This window comes from Polistes dominula, unplaced genomic scaffold, assembly GCF_049000335.1.
Source record: "Polistes dominula isolate Pdom_NZ unplaced genomic scaffold, Pdom_raw_medaka contig_17, whole genome shotgun sequence".
Taxonomy (NCBI): domain Eukaryota; kingdom Metazoa; phylum Arthropoda; class Insecta; order Hymenoptera; family Vespidae; genus Polistes; species Polistes dominula.
This window is the reverse complement of record NW_028301049.1, coordinates 3338181-3358726: the sequence shown is the minus strand read 5'-3', so window position 1 is coordinate 3358726 and position 20546 is coordinate 3338181. Positions and strand designations below refer to the sequence as shown.

Sequence of the window (20546 nt, the reverse complement as noted above, 5' to 3'; positions counted from 1 at the left end):
CGTGAAATTGTTAATAGGAACAAAAGAAATATTTCAAAACTGCAGTAACAAAATCTAGTGTAAAATTGTGAATAAAAATTGAACCATATCTAATGTTGTTAAGGCAACCTTGTAATTTAATCGATTTTAAATGACAAGAATTATTTTCATTAAAGATATAAGAATCTCCTAATATATTAGCATCTCATTTTTGTAATCCTATAATTTTTCTCTAATGCAGTCAAGAAACATACAAACTTTTATTATCTGCGAAAAGTAGATACATTTTTTAACATAATTACTGTAATATAATCGATTTTGTATCATAGAAAATATATGTATATTAAAACAAGGAAATATTTCGAAGATTATTACATCGGATTTTTGTAGACTAAAAAATTTTCTATAATGTAGTAAATCTACAAACTTCTTTACATTGCTGAATAATGTACAATAGTAATCTAACATTTTCCTTGTAATTAATCGAATTTAATCTTCAAAACCCGTTAGGTACAATCGACAGCTCTACTTTCGCATGATCGATGATCCCTTTCACCAATATTTATATGCAATGATATTTATTTCATATAAATGCATTTATAGCTTTTAAGAATCGTTCGGTAGATGTCACTAGAAGTCTATGTCGCTCGTCGGTCGTCACGTATTTCTACTAAAATATTGATTTTACCTACTGCATTTTATTGATTGATTTATAAAATTTCATTTACAATGTTACATATGCAAAAAATGATTAGTAGATAATACGAAAATATGAATCTTTTAATGATATATATTTATATTATATATATTTGTAGCATAAGTTTATAATTTTGCATTCGTTTCTCAAGTCCTCTGATAGCCGTGATCGTCTAGTGGTTAGGACCCTACGTTGTGGCCGTAGTAACCCAGGTTCGAATCCTGGTCACGGCAATGCTACGACAACAAAATAGCATTGTCACGGCAGAGGTTTTTTTTTTTATTTTATTTTTTACCATTATCTTTCATCTGCATTTTTATATGGTTTGTCCTTTTTTTCAAATTTTTCTATTTTAATTTGCAATGCTAATTATATATATATATATATATATATATATATATATTTTGTGAGGGGGTCTAGTATAAAAACTATCACAGGTATTGTATCTACAAAATACAGAGAAAAAAATGATTAAACGTATACCAAAATAAAAGATAATAAAATCATTATTAACATATTTAATATTTGAATTTTTGTGAGGGGTCTAGTATAAAAACAATCACAGGTGTTGTATCTACAAAATACAGATAAAAAAATGATTAAACGTATACCAAAATTAAAATCATTATTATCATATTTATTATTTGAATTTTTTGTGAGAGGTCTAGTATAAAAACTATCACAGGTATTGTATCTACAAAATACAGATAAAAAAATGATTAAACGTTTACCAAAATTAAAATCATTATTACCATATTTAATATTTGAATTTTTTGTGAGAGGTCTAGTATAAAAACTATCACAGGTATTGTATCTACAAAATACAGATAAAAAGATGATTAAACGTATACCAAAATTAAAATCATTATTAACATATTTAATATTTGAATGTTCTTACCTAAATGAATTTAAATTCTTAATCAATTTTGAATATATTTTGTTAGTCTTAACTATACTTCGTATTTTATGGATAATCGTTTCATTATGTTTAAACGATAACAGATAAGAAATAATTGAAGTAAATCATTGAGCGTGTTAGTTTTTGCACGTTGAATTTCTAAAATGCACTACCGAACGAGTATTGCTTGGCGCCGGTCCATCGATTTGACTTCATTGGCCTGTAACTAACACGGTTATTATCTCGTCGGAGCACGTTTTTGATCCTATCGAAGGGAAAGTCGAGAAGCTGTTTCTCTTTCCAGTCCTGAAACATTTTTTCAAAGTTATGAACAATAAGATTTTATATACAAGACATTTGTTATATTTATCGTTGTGATGTTTATTTCATACTTTGAAAAAGCTTGTTGATCAGTACACATTATAATTCAATTAGATAATATTATTAATTATAATTCAATTATTATTATTATTAATTATATTCATTATTATATTAATTATAAAAATTATAAAATATAATAAATTAAATAAAAAATATATGAAAATAATTATATTAATAATTATATATTATTATACTAAATGAGGTATATTGTTTAATGTTGTTTATATTGTTTTATATTGTTAATATTAATATCTAATATTATATTAGGACATAATTAGAATTAAGTATATTGTCAAAGGGAACGAACATGTAGGGGGGGCCTTCAGGGTAAACACCCTAAAGGGGTATGCCTGAAAAATAAACTTCTTCTTCTTCTTCTTCTATAATTATAGATTATTATTAATTATAATTTTAGATATTTTAATTATATTATATTATTAATATATTATTATTAATTATAATCAATTCAGTAATAAATATTGAAATATTTGATGTTAATACCAAATTGCATTAATTTGAATTCAAACAGGAAAGATTGGGATTATGTTGTTGAGAAATATGTAAGAAGTTTGATCAGAGTGTACGGGGGGGTGTAGACGCGTGATTCGAGGGTGGATTTATTATCTCGCGTGCCTTTTAAAACCGGTGTGTTGCTTGTTAAGCCGTCTTTCTTAATCATGCAAGCGGAAAACAACAAGTGTGCAACCTGCACGTATATAGCTTTTATCACCGACTATAAATTTTGGTAATCCTGTGGGTTGTTCGTGTACTCTTGCATAGGGAACGACAAAAAAGAAAAAAAAAAGAAAAAAAATAAGAAAAGCATTCTAATTGGTAATAATTTACGTATTCGACGCCACTGTCGACGACGTTGCAAAATTTGTGAGCCATTTTTCAATCGAAAACCGATAAAGCGATATCTATATAAGAAACAAACAAAAATGAGATAAGAAATCATTTCTAACTTCGACATAAGTATATATAAATCAATCTTAGTAATAACCGAGTATGTAAATATCAACAAATATAAAAATAATAATGTATAATTATAAAATATCGATTTCATTATAAATTATAAGATTATACGATTAAAATCAATTTCAATTTGAAAGAATCCTTTTGATTTTTTGTCGATTAGAAATGATGATAAGATCGATAAAAATCCTAAAGAATTTTAATCTTTTTACACACACACACAGGTACATCATAGACATATTTAGATATACAGATCTTCTTATAATTAAAAACAGTATTAGTCTTAAACATTAATGAGACCTTTCCCTCTCCCCGCCGTTTTACAATCGATGTTCTACGATTCCAATTAAGAGAATGTCTTAACTGATTAAAGGGGCAGTTAAAAATAATTTGTCTCATAAATAGGATGGTGCTGGTTGTTGTAAACCGATGAACGTATGTATGTATGTAACTTTTCCGGATGTGTATCGTCGTACGTGCGATAAATTATTCCGAGTAAGATGCTTTTTATGGGTATGCCAACCATACGGGATACTTAACTTGCCGTTAATCACCGGTTAATCGATCACGACGAATGATTCAATGTAATCTACGTGAATACTATAGATATACTTGTCTTAACGTAATATTCTTATTACGTTTCTACGCATCGTCGTCTTTATATGTGTTAGAAATGATTCCCAGTTAAATTCAGACATTTATCTTCTAAGGAATAATGTTTCGAAATATTTTATCTTATCTAGCGTGAAGAGATGTAACTCCTCGGTTCATTCATACCATAATGTTCAAACAAATCGTCGAAATGATCTTACATGACATGAACGTATTCACGAACGTCTCTCTCTCAGTCTCGTATTTCTTCTCAGTTATATATTTCTCTCTTACTATCTTTTACTATCTCTCTCTCTCTCTCTCTCTCTCTCTCTCTCTCTTTCTCTCTGCCTTTCTCATTTTCATTTTCATACACACAATGATTTCATTTCCCAACGAGATGTTTCCTCCGTTAAATAGCCTTGGCCAAAATTTCTTAAACGAGACCCTAAATAAACTAATATTTTATCTTCTTTCTATATGTTTGATCTCATAAATTTAACTATAGTTTTTTTTTGTTTTGTTATAAAGTAAAAGTACATAATACAAATATTCATTTATTATGTAATACTAATTATGCAAATTATGAAATACTCAGGGTTTCATACAAGACCCTAACAAAACTAATATTTATCTACTTTCTATATGTTTGATCTTATAAATTTAACTATAGTTTCTTTTTTGTTATAAAGTAAAAGTACATAATACAAATATTCATTTATTATGTAATACTAATTATGCAAATTATGAAATACTCAATATGAATTATGATCAATTTGAATGATCTTATTTAATTTGACGCGTTTATTTTCTTTTCTATTGTAATCAAATATGAAAAAGAAATAAAAGAATGATTTTCCAGGGAAAAATGGAAAGTGAAAAGTTTCGATTGAGGATTAAGTTAAGAAAGGATAATAAGCGTTATCCTTCTATTTCCCCCCTTTCTTTTTCTTCTTCTTCTTCTTTTTTTTTTTCTTCTTTATTCGCTCGTTATATGGTCTAGGAGTTAAACGTCACGCACCACCCGCCGGAGAATCTGGAAGAACCGGATGCGTGCACGGCGATGGTGCGTAAAAGATTCATTTCTTCCTTCGAGCGGCACTCCTTCGTTCCTGCCTAGCAAAGTCCTGAAAGAAAAATACAAAAACAGAGAAAGAGAGAGAAAGAGGGAGAGAGAGAGTCCTCGTGATTATCTTCTTCTTCCTTTTTTTCTTTTTTTGCCTTTCTCCCACGGGATTCTCTTCGGTATCCTTCGGATTCTTACCGCCAAATCAAGGGACAAAGATTTCTTTCGAGACTTCAAAGTGTCTGCCTGCCTTTGGATTTCAATCACTGATGTCTATCGACACGTTTTTTCCCCTCAATTACGTTGAAAGTTAATTTACTTAACTTTAAGGACTTCTATCAAGTTTTAATCGTGACTGGATTTTTCAAACTTTCTCTATGTTTTTCTTCATTCATTTAATACAAGGCGTTTCAAAATGATTCTACGATATATTTTATTAATGTGTATTTTTTGTTTTGTTTGATTTTCTTTAAATTAAACATTATTTTTTTAAATGTTTATATTGAAATATGAATTCAATAATTATTATTGATTTATCAGGGAACAAATTGATGACCAATTAGTAACTTGAAAACATTTTTAATAATTCGTGTTTCAATCCACATTTGTCTTATTATTTTAATCGCAATAATACACCTGTGAAATTTCGTAGAAACTATCTGGAACACCCTGTATAATTGCAGTGAAATTTTTTTTAATTGCATAGCAAGTGATTTTTCAAGGCCATGACGATAATGGGAACGTTGAGGAAAAAAAATTGTAGCCATTTGAGGAAGGGGTAAAGAGAGAGAAAACATGGTTCATGCATATATGTATGTACTTAGAAGGCCACATTGGCAATCCCCATAAGTGGAAGGGTAGAAGATGAAGTGAGATGGAAAAAGTGAGCTTTTTTTTTCCTCAAGAAGCAAGGTGTTGGCTCACGGATAATTAATTATAAAACTCGATGAAAATATTCCATAGATTATTAGTAGAGAGTAATTTTTTTGAAATAATAAATAAAAACACGAATGGATCTCGCGAATTGCATTTATTTTATCCCATCCCCCTTTTCAACTGGAACGACGACCAGTTGATGGTCAACGATGCATCAAAAAATCGCGCATAATTTTATTTGTCAGTCGTATTTTTTTGTTTTTGTTTTTTTTTTTTCTTTTAACTTGCACAAAGAAAAGAAATTCATGTATGCTTAGCAGAACGTTCAACCCTCTTCTTGTTAGTCCAATCGATCGATCGATCATATCAAAGTTACGACACTATTATATCGCACAACTAAGTGCCATTGATAAAGAAACAACTTCTTGGTTAGATATTCAAGATCAAAGATGAGGATTAGAATGAGAGAGAATCTTTTTAAGAATAAGACGAAGGAGAAAAAAGGTAGGATAAATAAAAATCAAATCTAGAGAACCCGTTCTTCGAAGGATTTCAATAAAAAAAAAAGAAAAAAATGAACAAATAAAAAGATTGTGAACGCGAGGACATGGAGAAACATCTATCGAGTTGCTTGAAAACAAATAAAGAATGTTCATTTGTAGCAAATGGATTCCTTACAGAGCTACCTGTCTTCTTAGAAAACCATCAGAAGTTACGAATTTTCTTGCTTCTCATTTGATGGTACACAAGGATCGAATTGTCTTGTTCGATCATCATCATCATCATTATCATTATCATCATCATCATCATCATCATCATCGTAGATCAAGTTACTCTCTCGTTAAAGAGAAGTTCCAATTAATCGTCTATCGTTCATTCGTTCATTCTCAACTTCTTGATAAAAATCATCAATCGTGGTAGACTCGATGCTTTGTTCGTTCGCAAGGTTATTGATGTCCTCCGGTAGAAGACGTACGACGAAGTTATTTCTCCAATAGCGACGCCAACGGCGAATGTGTAATCTGAAAAGGGAAAGATTAACAACGGAAAGAAAGAAAGAAAGAAAGATAGATAGATAGAAGGAATGAAGAATAGGAATAGGAATAAAGAAAAACCTTAGCAAGGTATAGCGAATGAACGCGATTTATCTTATATTTATGATGATTAACTTCTGCGTTAGTGTATATGTAACCATATAATTAAGTGTATATGTTAGTGTATGTAAATGTAAAAATATACAGGGTGTCCCCTATAACTAGTAATACAAACAAGCAAAGGAAAAAATACACAACCCTATGAAAAATAAGTCTAATCTTAAGAATAGAACCTAGAAGAATAGAATACCAATACTGGCAATGTTGCAAACTTGAATAAAGTGCATTAGGAGCAAAATTGTATTTATACATTTTCGACCTCCTTACAAATGTTTGTATCATTATTTACAAGATACCACCCTGTATAAATGTAAAGCAAATGCATAAATGTATAAGTGTATGGGTAAGTAAGATGGTAAACTAGCTATTACCTTCCTAAAGTCATTAACCAAGCCCAATAAGCAACGAGCGTGAGAGAACAGGTCGGTAACATGACGACGATTACCCATGGCACCTGATAAAAGCCACTCTCTATTAATAATTTCAACGCTATAACGCAAACGTAGCAAGCGAACAGAGCCAATGGAGTCGTCACGACCAGATAAAGAACGTCCAAGAACATCTAAAAAAAAGAAACAAATTAATGTGCAAAATAAAATGATAACTGGCCCAAACGTATTATATTACATTAGATACGTGTTTACATACACATTGGTGGGTGTTTATGATAAATGTAATCGATGACATCTCATTTGTAATAATTAGTCTTGTATTAGTTTAAATACCTGACGCGTAACTACTACCGTCTTGAACCATATTAACAGGCTACGTAAAATACTGTGACGTGGTATTCTCTTGGTTGTATATTTGTACCCGCACAACTCGCATCTCGTATGACCAGATTCCGTTAACCATCTCTCGAGACAATCCGCATGAACCAGGCCTACGGTTCCTCGACATCTGTCATGATATTTTTGAACTTTCTTTTTTGTTTACTTTTAATCTATTTCTAGTTCTCCTTCTAAAATTAATCTATCCTAAAAGTAAAGACTCTGAAGCGCGATAATCCAATTGATTGTTTCGAATTTGTCTTACGTTTATTACGAGCAACGACTTAATCCTCTGGACCCGCATACTCATTTTTTTTATTAAGTCCAATAAAAAGCACGAAAAGTTGTTAAAAATATAAACAGTATCCTTTTATTAAAATGACGTGATACTTTCTCGTATATTCCCTTAGATTCTCGTGCAACCCTTTTCTACTTTATATAAATAGATTGCCCGGATAAGGGTTAAAAAAAAAAGAAACGGAAAAAAAATGTGTCTCAAAGAGAACTCGAAATGACAGATCGTTTGACGTTTCACTTTAAGTTGGGGGAAGAGTTTAATGCCAAAATAAGAGGAAATAAAAGTAGAAGAAGAAGAAGAAGAAGGAAAGGCAGGAGGAATCTTACTTGCATGCAGAGATAAGAGGACCCAAATAGGAATAGGAGGAGAACGCGGATATCCGAATTTGCTTCTCCTCGGGTTGACTTCTTGATTGATTCTTATTGGAGGACAGCAAAGTACCACCCATGTGGCAAATTCTACAGATGTCTTCTGACAAGGAGTAACAATCTGAAATACGAAAGGAATATTTTCTTTACATTTGGAAAAAGAATAATAGTTATAATAACAAATAAATGAATGCACCATCATTTTGTTCTTTTCTTCGTTCAATTGGTAAAATCAAAATACAATTTTCAATGATATCTTTAATCCAAATTTCTTCAGATGATCGTCGTTCAACCTTTATCGATTCTAATTCAGATATCTCCGACTCATTCTCTTCTATACGCAACGCTACGAAATGTTTGCAAATCTTTAATATTTAAAATATACTTCATTGTAATTAATAATAAATTCAGTAACCTATTTCTTCCTTGGAAGAATCCGTGAACATTTGTTGTCGTTCTTTTTGTCGTAGTTGTTCATCGTAATCGATTGACATGTATATTATCGTTTTCAATATTGTTTCCACATTTTTCACGTTACTCCATCAATAGTCACGCTTATACTTTGAATTTTTCTAGTTTTTATTCCGGAGATCTTTGAATCGTATCTATTGACGTGTGTCTGAAAATTATGAACAAACTTTTGACGATCGGATACAAATCGACATATTCAAATCGCATACAGGACGATTCTATTATTAGCTATAGTTAATTCACAAAGTTAGAACAATGAAATTATTCATCTTATTCATGAGTGAAACGTTCTCCATTGAGAGATATTTCCGTTGATAAAATAAAATCTTAAACGTTTGCTCTGATTGAAAAAGGAAACAACTAAAGTCGAAAACTCATGAGGATGATGGGCTCACCGTAGTAAGTACTTGGCACCAGATTACTTACATCCCGTGGGTGTCGTAGTTTTCGTCGTTATATTTTGCACGTTACACGTTGAGAAACGTTCCCTTTAATACTTCCGCACTCTCATTTGGAATAAGTATTTCGGAATCGGTTTCCGGTCTCGTGAATTAAATTCGTGCGAGGACATAGATCATCTATTATTAGAAGATGTTAATCTCATCTTCGTCGTCATCATCATCAAGCATCATCATCATCATCATCATCATCATTAACATAATCATAATCATCATTATCTTTATAATGTGTAAGAAAAGACAATTATCCAGCAAGTATATATTATTTTTTCTATCGTTCCGCTTCGTAAAGAGGAAGAAACATATCTTAAATTCAAACATAAAACTAATCCAACATTTCGCTAATAGAACACCTGCAGTCTAGCGTAAATAATTAATGACAATATCCGCTAGGAAATAGATTAAATCTTGGAAATAAAAGAAGAACAAATTGAGTAAATCAAAAATGTATGGTGAATCCTAGCTTCGCTAATTTTATATTGAAATAATAATAAGGTATCGTTAATTACATTTAACCTCGTTATAATAACTGCAATAAATATGATACTTTCACCTTCGTACCTAAATAAGAATCTCTTAATTTAACTTTAGTACGTGCGGGGTTAGCACCCTATGTACAATAAACACATTCCCTCTCTTTCTCTTGCTTTTAGATTAATCTTTTTTTACGTTACTCGGTAAAGCGCGTGTCGCGTTGTCGCGAAGGGAAAACGACGACGTCGTCACGGCTGCTATTTCTGCCAGGTGGCCTGAACGCATTTTAAACCAGAGTTCTCACACCAGCCAGCCAGCCAGCCAACCAGCCAGCCAGTCAGCTAGCTTAGCATAGCATGGCATGGCATAGCATGGCACGACACGACTCGCCATTTTCCGCTGGACGTTTTTGGTTCAAGATTAATGAAATGCGTCTGGAAATAGTTTTGGTGGATTGGTGGCGTGAGCCACTCCGAGACGGTGACTGCTTGCTTTCTTGCTTGCTTGCTAGGTAGCGTGTTGCAACGCGCTGATGTTAATCTCACATCTCCTTCTTTCTTTTGGACCTCGTGTATATACATACGCGTAAATGTAGTTACAGAAGCAACGAGACAAAACGGCTATCTCGGTCTCGTGTACCCGAAGACACTGACCGCACCTACTCTCATCTTTCGCCGTTGTTAAAACCCTTTCGACAACTCGTAACATCTGCATTCGATTTGTGTCCCATCCTCCCAAGTTCTAACAACAACCAACTAAGATAATTCTTGACAACTCGGTGAAGGAAACCGAGGCTGGGGCTTCTCCTTCTTCTTCTCCCGAGTAAGACGAGCAATATCGTCGAGACGACTAGCCGCTGGGTCACGTTCAACCTGAATGGACCTGGACGCCCATTCATAATCGATATGCCTACTTATCCGACTGATACTACTACTTGGCTCCTGTATTAATCTTCTTTACTTTCAATGGTCTAATATAAGAAGTCATAAAATTAGAGCTCATAATCTAATTTGCGATAGTGGCAAAGAATTATTATCATGATTATTATTCATTTCTTTTTACAGTTGATTTTTTGTATAAATTCAAACTTACTTAACTTAATAAAATATATACCAAAGTTTATTAAAATCCGTTCGCGCACAACCGTAATGTCTCTTGTAAGTTGATAGAAAAAGAGAGAAAGCGGACGTGGATGAACAGGAAGTGCTCCTTCGCCATTTGCCTCGCCTCGCCTCGCCTCGCCACGAATCGCGAAGGGCTTTAGTAGATCCCTTTAAGCATTAGTGGCAGCGTTCGATAGACGTGATCGAAGTATTTAATCAGGTAATGATCAACCTCGTAGAATATTGATCCGATCGACGATGCAACGCCAACGGTCAGGTTAAAGGTACAATGAATCTTCTCATAGACTACTACAAGTGTGTCAAATTTTTAAAAAATCGTAGAGGGATGCTCGCACCGTCTCCTTGTTATTTATCATAAATTGAGAAAAAAAAATGGCAAATACATTATATTAGAAAATTCTATTCTTGTATAAAATCTTTTACCAAGTTTTGTAAAATTTATGTATTTGTATTTGTATGAATTATTATCTTCTTTGTAAGGATTCCATGTGAATTATTATGCAAATGGAATGCAGCTGCTGCGTCAAGAAATAATCTAGATAAATAATATAATATATAAATATAATAAACAATAAGAATTGTAAAAAGTATAAGTAATTGTAAAAATGTAATAAACTAATATTTGTAAAAAAACAAATATTATATTACTCTTAAGAAATATTTCTTCATAACATTAATACAATGACTTTGTCAACAAAAAGATTTTAAATCGTTTGACTGAAAAAGACTATGCATTATTTTTGACAACGATAAGAAGAATAAAACAATGAAAGATTTTTAAAGACACTGCCCTTATTATACTTACACTGAGAAAAAACCATATGCAGTAGTATGTATCAATAGAAATGTAGCAGTAATGCATCCTTCTTATCACGAGTTGAGTAAACAAATGGCGAACACATTATATTGGGAAATTACCGTTAGATGGCGATAAATGTCTTACCAGTCGGAAAGATGAAGTTAGTAGTGAATGATAGCTAGTACCGCTAGATAGCGGTACATATTTTAATAGTCGATAAAATAAAATAATAATTATTACCGCTAGATAGCAGCACATATTCGGTAACATTTAAAAACTCCCGCTATTCGCGCATCTATATACTGAACCAATTATAACTCGACTTTGAGTCGACCAATCATCGAGCAATTCCCCCTACTAGCAACTGCATTTCTCCGTCAGATGGTGCGAGACTACGGACAGCGACAGTAGCGCACTCGTGTCGGGAACGAATATAAACGTAAAAAAAAGAATAGTAAAAAAAAATATTCTTTCGCACTTTTTCGTATGAATCTGATTGCGTCGAGTGTATAGTAAAACATTGTACATTATAAATGTACTGGAAGATCGCGTACGCGACTTAAGACATATCTCGATGTACTTCCGATTTGATAAAAGAAAATTGTGTGGTGTAGTTTTATGTGTTATTGTGCCGTCGTTAAAGCGACTAAATCGTTTTGATAAATGAGCCTGCAAGGTAGCCTTTTTGCCGAAGATGTGGAGTACGACGTGACTCTCTTTTTGAAAGACAACAGAAAAAAAAGGTAAGCTATAGTGATTCATAATACTCTGTTAATGCAGAATTGTTTAATACGTCGAGGTAATTATATTAATTATTTGAACGATGGAAAGAATTTTATTATATCCACGTTCATTCTTGCACGCGCGCGTCCTTCCATCTAACGTAATGGTCATGCAATCGGACTACTTTTATGGCGAACGAACTTTCTGTACATCATGCATACATACATATATATGCATGCATGCATATATATATATATATATATATATATATATATTGGATTATCCGGAAAGATCGTTTATATTTATAAATATATATCCAATTAATTATTAGAACTTTTTAAGACCCCAATTCGATTAATATTATTATCATAAAGTTCTCTTAAACAACAATGTATTACATATTGAAAATATTCAACCTAAATGCACAACATACATGTATTTAAATATATATATATATATATATATATATATATATATATATATTATGTGTGTGTGTGTGTGTGTGTGTGTGTGTGTGTGTGTGTGTAATATAATACACTATACAAAAGATTCTTACACAATTTTTAATACTTTTCGACCAACGATTGCATTTAATACTTTACTAAACTTCAAAAATAACTTACAATTACATTCATAAAAGATTTGGCCATGATAAATGCAAGGAGTTTTTTTTTATGGAGAAGTTTCTTTTTACAGTACTTCCACCCCACACTCCCACCCATCCTTCCAAGCCCTCTTCTCTGACGATCAGTCTATTGACTCCACTTTCCTAGGCCAAGTATAGCTTTTATATAAATATCTTTAGGTTCTTCTTCGAGAAACGATAGCTTTGTTTCTTCTTAACTTCTGTTAGAATTTTCTTAATATTTATTTTTCTTGATCAATCAAAAACATTGAATTTAAATGCACATATTATAATTTATATACAAAGTTATCATCAATAATTGTGCTGATAATTATGAATTTGGATTAAGTCCAAGAATGGGAAACAAGTGATTTTACTTTAGGTTATGTTATAACATTATATTATAACTTTATAAAGTCAATGATAAAATAAGCTTTTAATTAATTCTTTTACATACTAATGATGTAATGATTATTTATATTATAAAAAAATACATTTGTTTCTATTGTTTCACATATATTTTCAAAATTATTAGCACAAATAATCAGACAGTGATATGATAATTAAATGTGCCTATATATAATAAAAGAAAGTCCATACCTTTCTCACATATTACTTGTATATTCTACTACATAACCACTTTCTCGTTAATCTCTCGTGGAAATAAGAAAAGATGAAGAAAAAAAAAGAAAAAAAAAACATGTTTACATTCTCATGCATCGTGAATGTAAGCGCAATCGAATTTTATATCGATCGTGATTCATGGCGCTGTTTTTTTTCGAAATACGATGTCTCAATAGGAACCAAAAATATTTACGGCCTTGTGTCATCATATCTGATGTTAGATAATAATAGCTTACGTAGGAAAGTGAGCGGGGTATGGCGTAATCTTTAAAATCAACTTCAAAAAATGATAAGAAATACAATAACAATAAATATATAACAAATGTTTGGATGCAAATAATTTGCACGTTATGCGCATGCGCGAATTATTTTCTCGATAAAGAAAAACATGTGTGCATATTTTAGCGCGAAAATATGCTATTTTAAAATTCAAACAATTTAAAATTAATGAATGTAATATAACTTTGAACGATTGATAACTTAATTTTATTATTTCAATTTATTATAACGCAGTTTATCATTTTATTTTTATATTGCAATCTAATCTTATACGTATTTAAAAAATTAGTAAATTCAATTTCATATTTAATCATCAGCGTAGTAAATCTTGCGCGCAACGAAATAACATTTTCTATTTCACTTTATTGTTTAACCTATCACTTATGGGGACTTGCAGTCAGTATGATATTACTCTATGCATACATTTGATACATCCTGCATAAATCATTTAAGAGAAAGAAAAAGATAAAAGGGGAAGGAGAAAGTGTGCAGAATACATATTACAATAGTGGACGACAAACTATGGCTCCCAACACAATATTAGATTTCAATAATCATTTTTATAAAATTGTTATATTAATAATTTATAAATTCGGTACAGGATTACTATGTAAATTAAAAAAAAAAAAAAAAAAATAAAATCTGAAACTCTTATCAAAGAAGTTGCTCACCTCTGACATATTACGTAAAAGCCATGAGTTAACCTCTCCTACTCTCCTCGAGGTCCCTCTCGAGTATTCTACCTTATATAGCTGCGCATGGTTACTCAGTGTTCAGCATCAACGGAACACTAACATCATTATATATATATATATATCAGTAATCAATTGGAAGTCGACGTTGGAATTATATACCCAAGTTTATTTTTAATTATTTTGATCTATCAGCTTTCGCTTTGTCTTCTCTTGGATCAGTACGACGATCCCTTTCGCTTTTGCAGGGTCCTCGTGTTTCCTCCTGTAAACAGCTATCAACGATATCTCATACATCAACTAGTGCAGGATCGTTTTGCCGATTTCCTGCGCACCTTCTCCATTGGCCAAGGGCTCGACAGACGTACCGTCGTCTGCTACAAGACCGACGTCATCAGGTAGACAGAAGTCCGTTATTCTTTTCTCGGAATTATCTAACTTAATCTTTTTGTATACAGGTTGTTTCATAAACGTCAGTACTTCAAAAAGGATGATGTATCTGCACACTAAAACAAATCAAAACTATTGTATGAACATATGCCCAATGTATCTCAGCTTTCTAATCCATGGATCATTCAAGATTTCAAAGTACACGCTTCTTATCTCGGTGCAAGCTGATGTACACCTTACGTAACACGTCTTGACCTTATTTAATATTTGTAAAGTGTCAATCGACACGAAACACAACGAATTTTGTCTCACGAAGTTTTACAAGCATTCAGTAATTCAACAAAATGTTTCTGTAAACACGCGGAAATGACCAGCCATGCATTTCACGTAGCACGTAAATTATACTGAAGAAAACTTCCAGGAAAACGTGAAATTTCAGATTGTAGAATATTTTCATACATTCTTAAAAATGGTTAGATCAAAAAACAAATACTTGGAACATTTTCTTTGATCATCCATTACTCGAAAACTGATGTATATCCGTCGTCTGTTCGTATGGTATTTTTTTATTTGGTTTATTGTGCAGATTTATCCTTTCAAATGTTGTTAATGTATATTTAAAAAAAAACACATTGTATATATACATGCATACTCTCTTTGTATTCTATTGGGTATATATTTTGATATCTATTTCTTTGTAATGTCAGACGTGATACGATCATTGACTGCGACACACATTTACACGTTACACGGTCTCTTTTCACTTTCGTTGCGAGCTTAACCGATTGACGTTACGTATTTTCTAACAGAACAAAAAGAAACCTTTCCATGTGTGGGTTCTCATCATCATCGATTAAGATTTCAAATATTTCTCTGTTTATATATTCCATGTATGTTATTACAAGTTTTTCACTTGTTATTAATTCTTTGGCACAAATGGTTGTGTTCAACATTTTAGTCACATTGGAGCTATATTTAAAAACCTCTAATACTGTTGTCTCCTAAATCAATTCTAACAATAGAAATCAAACATTCCTCATTATTTTTCTTTGTCGACATTTTATTAAGAAACTTTTCCATTAGAAATGGTACAAGTAATAAATTTATATTTAAAAAAAAAAAAAAATATCGATGAAGTTAAAATCTTATTTTCAAAATACGACATTGAACAATTTCTTCCTGTCGTCTGGTGTGGGCCTTGAAATAGAATGAAATATTTCAAATGATATAAAAGTATTGATTGATACAACCGGTATAATATAATGCAATATAATAAAACCAGTCAACATTTATTTGAATGATAATGTTGTTTTCGTCTATTCGCTAAATTCTTTCAGCAATATAAAAACAGGAAAAAAATAAACTCGTTTTATTATAGTATAGCGAAGAATTTTAAAGATAGACGGTCAGTTTTCAGAAACTTTGAATGTTTAAAAAAAAGTAGTCTCAATATATCAGACTTTCTCAAGACGATTACGAAAGACTAAAACGTACGTGAAATCCCAGCAATGGAGGCACGTCAAACGAAAGTGAAACTGACCGGCTCTCCTCACTCAAGGTCGTAAATACGTTCTCGCGTACATATAAAATGTGTAGAAATATATATATATATATACACACATATACGTACTCTTTTTATACCATCTAAGTGCGTATGCGTCGTTCTTCCAGTTTCATTTCTCTTCTTTTCATTTCTTATAAAATTAATTCAAACTTATAATTAAAATCGTTGTTCAGTTGGTTCCTTTATTTTCAAATTATTTTAAAATGTATCTCTTTGTGTTTTTATAAAGGGAGCCAGGATCGAATGGTGGGGAACAAAAGGAAAGTCCTTCTAAAACGGTGTCCTGTGAAATGGGTGTCTTAGAACGACGACAATCATCGTCGAAATCACCAGAACGTATTCGCACACAGCAACAGCAACAGCAACAAAGGCATGCTGATCCACGAATCGTTTCAAATGGTAATCATTTTAAAATCCTTAAGGTGGTTCTTTTGATATTTCTATATTGTGTATATTTTTTTTTCTAATTGCTTTTACTTATCCTAACTCGGTTACAGTTTACAGTGTATATATATGGTATATGTATACCTTTCTCTTGTTACAGCAAAGTCCATTGCACCTGCGGTAGAAATCTACGTACCACCTCCAGCAAGAAGGGCAAGAAATAACAAGCTTCGTTCGCAACATCGAGAAACATCGACTCATGTTAAAACAGAGGATAGTAATAGTAACGATAACGACCTTACGGTACTCCCTTCCACATCTTCTTTTTCTAACGCGAGGTAAACGTTTTTCTTACAACTTGTTTTTTAACAGTTATCTCTTATTACAGGTTTTATGTACAATTGTTTTACTAGTATTTTATTTTATTTACATTGTTGAACAATCTTGGTCAATAGTCTGTTTAAACCTTTTAATACAGTAACATATTAATATTCAATATATTTCAAAACATAATTCTAATCATTAATCTATTGTTTAAGAAATAGTCGTCAAAGAAGACCAGATCGTGCGGTTTATGTACCAAGGCATAGAAGAAGTGGTGCAGATATAGAAGTTAATAATACACGTCGTTCACACGAAGACAACGTTATCTTACAAGATCCTGTAAGATTAACAACCACAACAGCAGTAATAGCATCGAACAACGCCATTAACGAAGAACAAGATATTATATCATTATCGTCGTCGTCGTCGTCGTCATCATCATCATCATCATCATCATCGTCGTCGTCGTCGTCGTCGTCGTCGTCGTCGTCATCGTCATCATTATCATCATCATCATCAAAATTAAACAGGGAATTCGAATGTCCAACATCATTAAATACCAACAAGTATAATAATTCAAGTTTGAACAGGGATCATTCACCTGTTAGCACTCTGAAATCATCAAGCGTAAAAGTAGAAAATACTGAAGAACAAGTAAAACCAGTGAAACTCGACGAGCAGCAGTCAACGATCTCGAAAATAACAGACGATCATCATCATCATCCTACGCACAAGGAAGAAGAAGTAGAATCAGTGAAAGGTGAACGATTGCAAAGTGATACGTTAGTTTCTTCATCTTTACAAGAAGACAAATCTGAAGTTTTATCGAACGCTCAATCCTCAGAAACTAACTGTAAAAACAATAACGAAACGACGAATCATTGTTCCGTTGAAAAACCTATTGTTGTTGTTGTTGCAAATTCGAACGACATCAAACCTAATATGTCGAGTGAGAAAAAAGATGACGAATCGAAAGATAATGCATCGTCGAATCGTCGTAATAACACTGTCAAGAAAAATAACGATAGCAATAATACCGTAAGACGAAATATGGTATCATCCGACGTTTTAATAATATCCGACGTTATTACCAATAATAAAGAACCCGTGAAAAAGGCTAAAGAAGTTCCTGTTGTTACCGTGGCACCGCCAGAAAAAAAGCAAAAAAGGTTGAACGACCAAAAAGTAAACCAGCACCACCACCCTCACCTCCGATCAAAATTAGCAGAGACGAATGTGATTGGGATAGTTTGTTTGATGATAATGGTGATTGTTTAGATCCGTCCTTGATTGAAGAGGTAATTGTATTTTGAAAAAAGTTCAATATTTTTACAAATGTGAACTTATCTTTAATTTGATGTTATCATTTTTGTTTTAGTTAACATCGGCTGTTGGCGAAGTAATGATAGAACAACCAAAGAACGATTATAAAATTTACACTAAACAAGTAGAATCATTATCAAGCGATGAATTTGGTCACGTTGTTGAGATCTATAATTTTCCATCAGACTTCAAAACGAGTGATTTGGCGACTGTTTTTAGCCCCTTCAAAACTGGGGGCTTTGAACTTAAGTGGGTCGACGACACCCACTGTCTTGGTGTTTTTAGCAGTCCTCTTATTGGTAAGAGATCAACTTACATATTTAATAATACATTTGCCCTAATTTAATGTTATCTGTTATATAATATTGAAATGGTTTTTTATTTTTTTCTAATTAAAGCTGCTGAGGTATTGGCTTCGGAACATCCATTTGTTAAAACCAGACCTCTTAGTGAAGCTACAGCTTTAAGTAAAACAAAAGCAAGAAGAAGTGCTGAGTTCTTGCAACCGTACAGAAGTCGTCCAGAAACATGCGCTGCTTTAGCGAGAAGGTTGGTTACAGGTGCTCTAGGTGTAAAATTAGCAACAGCGAGACAGGAACGAGAACACGAAAAGAACATTTTACGTGAAGCTAAAGGTACGTACATAATATATATTACAGGATGATTCCAAATAAATTATTAATTGAAAAAACTTCTCATTATTTCATGAATTACATACTTTACAAATTGTAATTATTTATTGATATCTTTATTTCTACAAATAGAAATTAGATAGATGCCTTGTATATCTAAGATATATTTATAAATTGACAATACTTTTATTCAATGAAATAAGAAGTTAAAATAATAAAATATTGCAGAGAAAAGAAGATTGGCCAATAAACAACGAGAAGATGCTTGGGAAGGTATAATCCCTCAAAAGTAGCATTACCTATTAGTGGTCCAATGAACTGACAGAAAAATAAGATATACCTCGTATCGTATGACCTACGTTGCCTCTACGTATTTGTGCCTTACTCATCTATGTTTTAAATCGTAAACAGAGTACAGGCGTACTTTTCGAATCGAAATCATTACTACTATACTGATTTGAGGGGAATAATTATAAACAAGAAAAAGATAAAAAGAAGAAGAAAGAAACAAACAAACAAACGATTCGTTAAATAGATGAGTGCGGCATGAGAAGCATTTTTAAGGTTCTCGTGTATGGATGTGTGTGTGTATGCAAGCGTGTGTGCATGTGTTCTATTTTTTCTTTTCTTCTTTTTTTTTTTTGTTTTTTTTTTTGGTTAAACAATTTAACAAAAATCAATATGGGATATGTATAAAAAAAAAAAAAAAAAGGAAAAAGTAAAATTAATTTACACATTCTTACACATATCATAAGAGATAAGGAAAGATGCGGTTTTGGATACGGTGTTGTATTTCTATTTTCTGTTTCAATGTATGCTTTTATTTTTATTTCATTTTCTTTTTTTTTTTTTTTTACGATAATCGTATTTTTTGTGAAAGAAAAATATAAGAAAAGTAAAAAGATTATTAATGATACAGGGCCCAAGACCAAAATCACGAGCACTCATTCAATCAATAAAACCACCACACAAATCCGGTTTATTCCCCCCCCTTCGCCCCCCCCCCCCCAAATGAGTAATTTTTAAGATTCAATTAGGACGAGTCTGTTTACGAAAATGTTGTGAACAATTGCATATTGTTATATATAAGTTTTTACTATGTGCAATTTTATGGAAGACAATAATAAATTAGAATTTTAAGGATATATTATTGAACGAAGATTTGTCGTATACGCGTGCTTAATAATGGGGATTATGTTAATTAATATCTTATATACAATAGGGTATTCTGTAAAATCAATGGTTCAAGCGAGAAAGTGAATGATTCTACATTAAAGAAAAATTGTCTTTTACATTTTTGACTTATTAGTATTTCGTGTAAAATCCATCACGTGTTCGCTCGTACAATTAATTACAGAACACCCCTTGGTATATACAAATATATATATATGCAAAAAAAAAAGAAAGATGTCCTTTTTCAAGAGTTATATAATTTGAAGAAAGAAGAAGATGAAGAAGAAGGAATGAAAAATAAGAAGAAAAAAAAAAATTGTCCAAAAGAAGAAAGAAAAATAAAACTTATTCATCGAATAATAATCGTGAACATTATAATAATGATATCTGTTATTATTATAATATGTTATATGTAAAATATCTGTAAACTAATA

General features: G+C 31.8%; 2 protein-coding genes and 1 non-coding gene across 7 annotated transcripts; 2 read left to right on the top strand and 1 right to left on the bottom strand.

Annotated features, from left to right (window-relative positions):
* Positions 1–837: 837 nt before the first annotated feature.
* Positions 838–909, top strand: TRNAH-GUG (transfer RNA histidin (anticodon GUG)). Its single transcript has one exon. It is a non-coding gene; the product is annotated as a tRNA-His (tRNA).
* Positions 910–2033: 1124 nt separating this feature from the next.
* On the bottom strand, positions 2034–11624 carry LOC107068029 (E3 ubiquitin-protein ligase MARCHF3). Of its 5 annotated transcripts, none has more exons than XM_089175457.1 (9): positions 11386–11624; positions 10549–11115; positions 8951–10426; positions 8469–8672; positions 8250–8399; positions 8012–8174; positions 7343–7517; positions 6989–7179; positions 2034–6485 (listed from the first exon to the last, which is right to left on the bottom strand). In XM_089175457.1, the coding sequence occupies exons 4-9, from the start codon at positions 8545–8547 to the stop codon at positions 6305–6307; spliced, it is 939 nt and encodes a 312-aa protein (XP_089031583.1). In that variant the 5' UTR covers positions 8548–8672; positions 8951–10426; positions 10549–11115; positions 11386–11624; the 3' UTR covers positions 2034–6304. The 5 variants fall into 5 exon arrangements, with proteins under 5 accessions (XP_089031583.1, XP_089031584.1, XP_015179510.1 ...); XM_089175458.1 differs by having other exon boundaries at positions 10570–11115; XM_015324024.2 differs by having other exon boundaries at positions 8951–11115.
* Positions 11625–11807: 183 nt separating this feature from the next.
* Positions 11808–20087, top strand: LOC107068030 (uncharacterized). Its single transcript, XM_015324027.2, is given in 9 exon segments — positions 11808–12122; positions 14571–14720; positions 16506–16675; positions 16821–16998; positions 17200–18143; positions 18146–18282; positions 18363–18606; positions 18706–18942; positions 19168–20087. Coding segments are annotated over 9 exon segments (2205 nt in total). The 5' UTR covers positions 11808–12042; the 3' UTR covers positions 19233–20087.
* The last annotated feature ends 459 nt before the right edge of the window (positions 20088–20546 follow it).

What these genes read in the sequence shown, in the direction of transcription:
- LOC107068029 (XM_015324024.2), bottom strand. Translation starts at nt 8,547, where the DNA reads ATGTCAATCGATTACGATGAACAACTACGACAAAAAGAACGACAACAA. An exon ending in AAGAAAAGAACAAAATGATG is followed by an intron (nt 8,175 to 8,249) that starts GTGCATTCATTT and finishes TTCGTATTTCAG; the next exon opens with ATTGTTACTCCTTGTCAGAA. An exon ending in TGGTTAATGACTTTAGGAAG is followed by an intron (nt 6,486 to 6,988) that starts GTAATAGCTAGT and finishes TTCCCTTTTCAG; the next exon opens with ATTACACATTCGCCGTTGGC.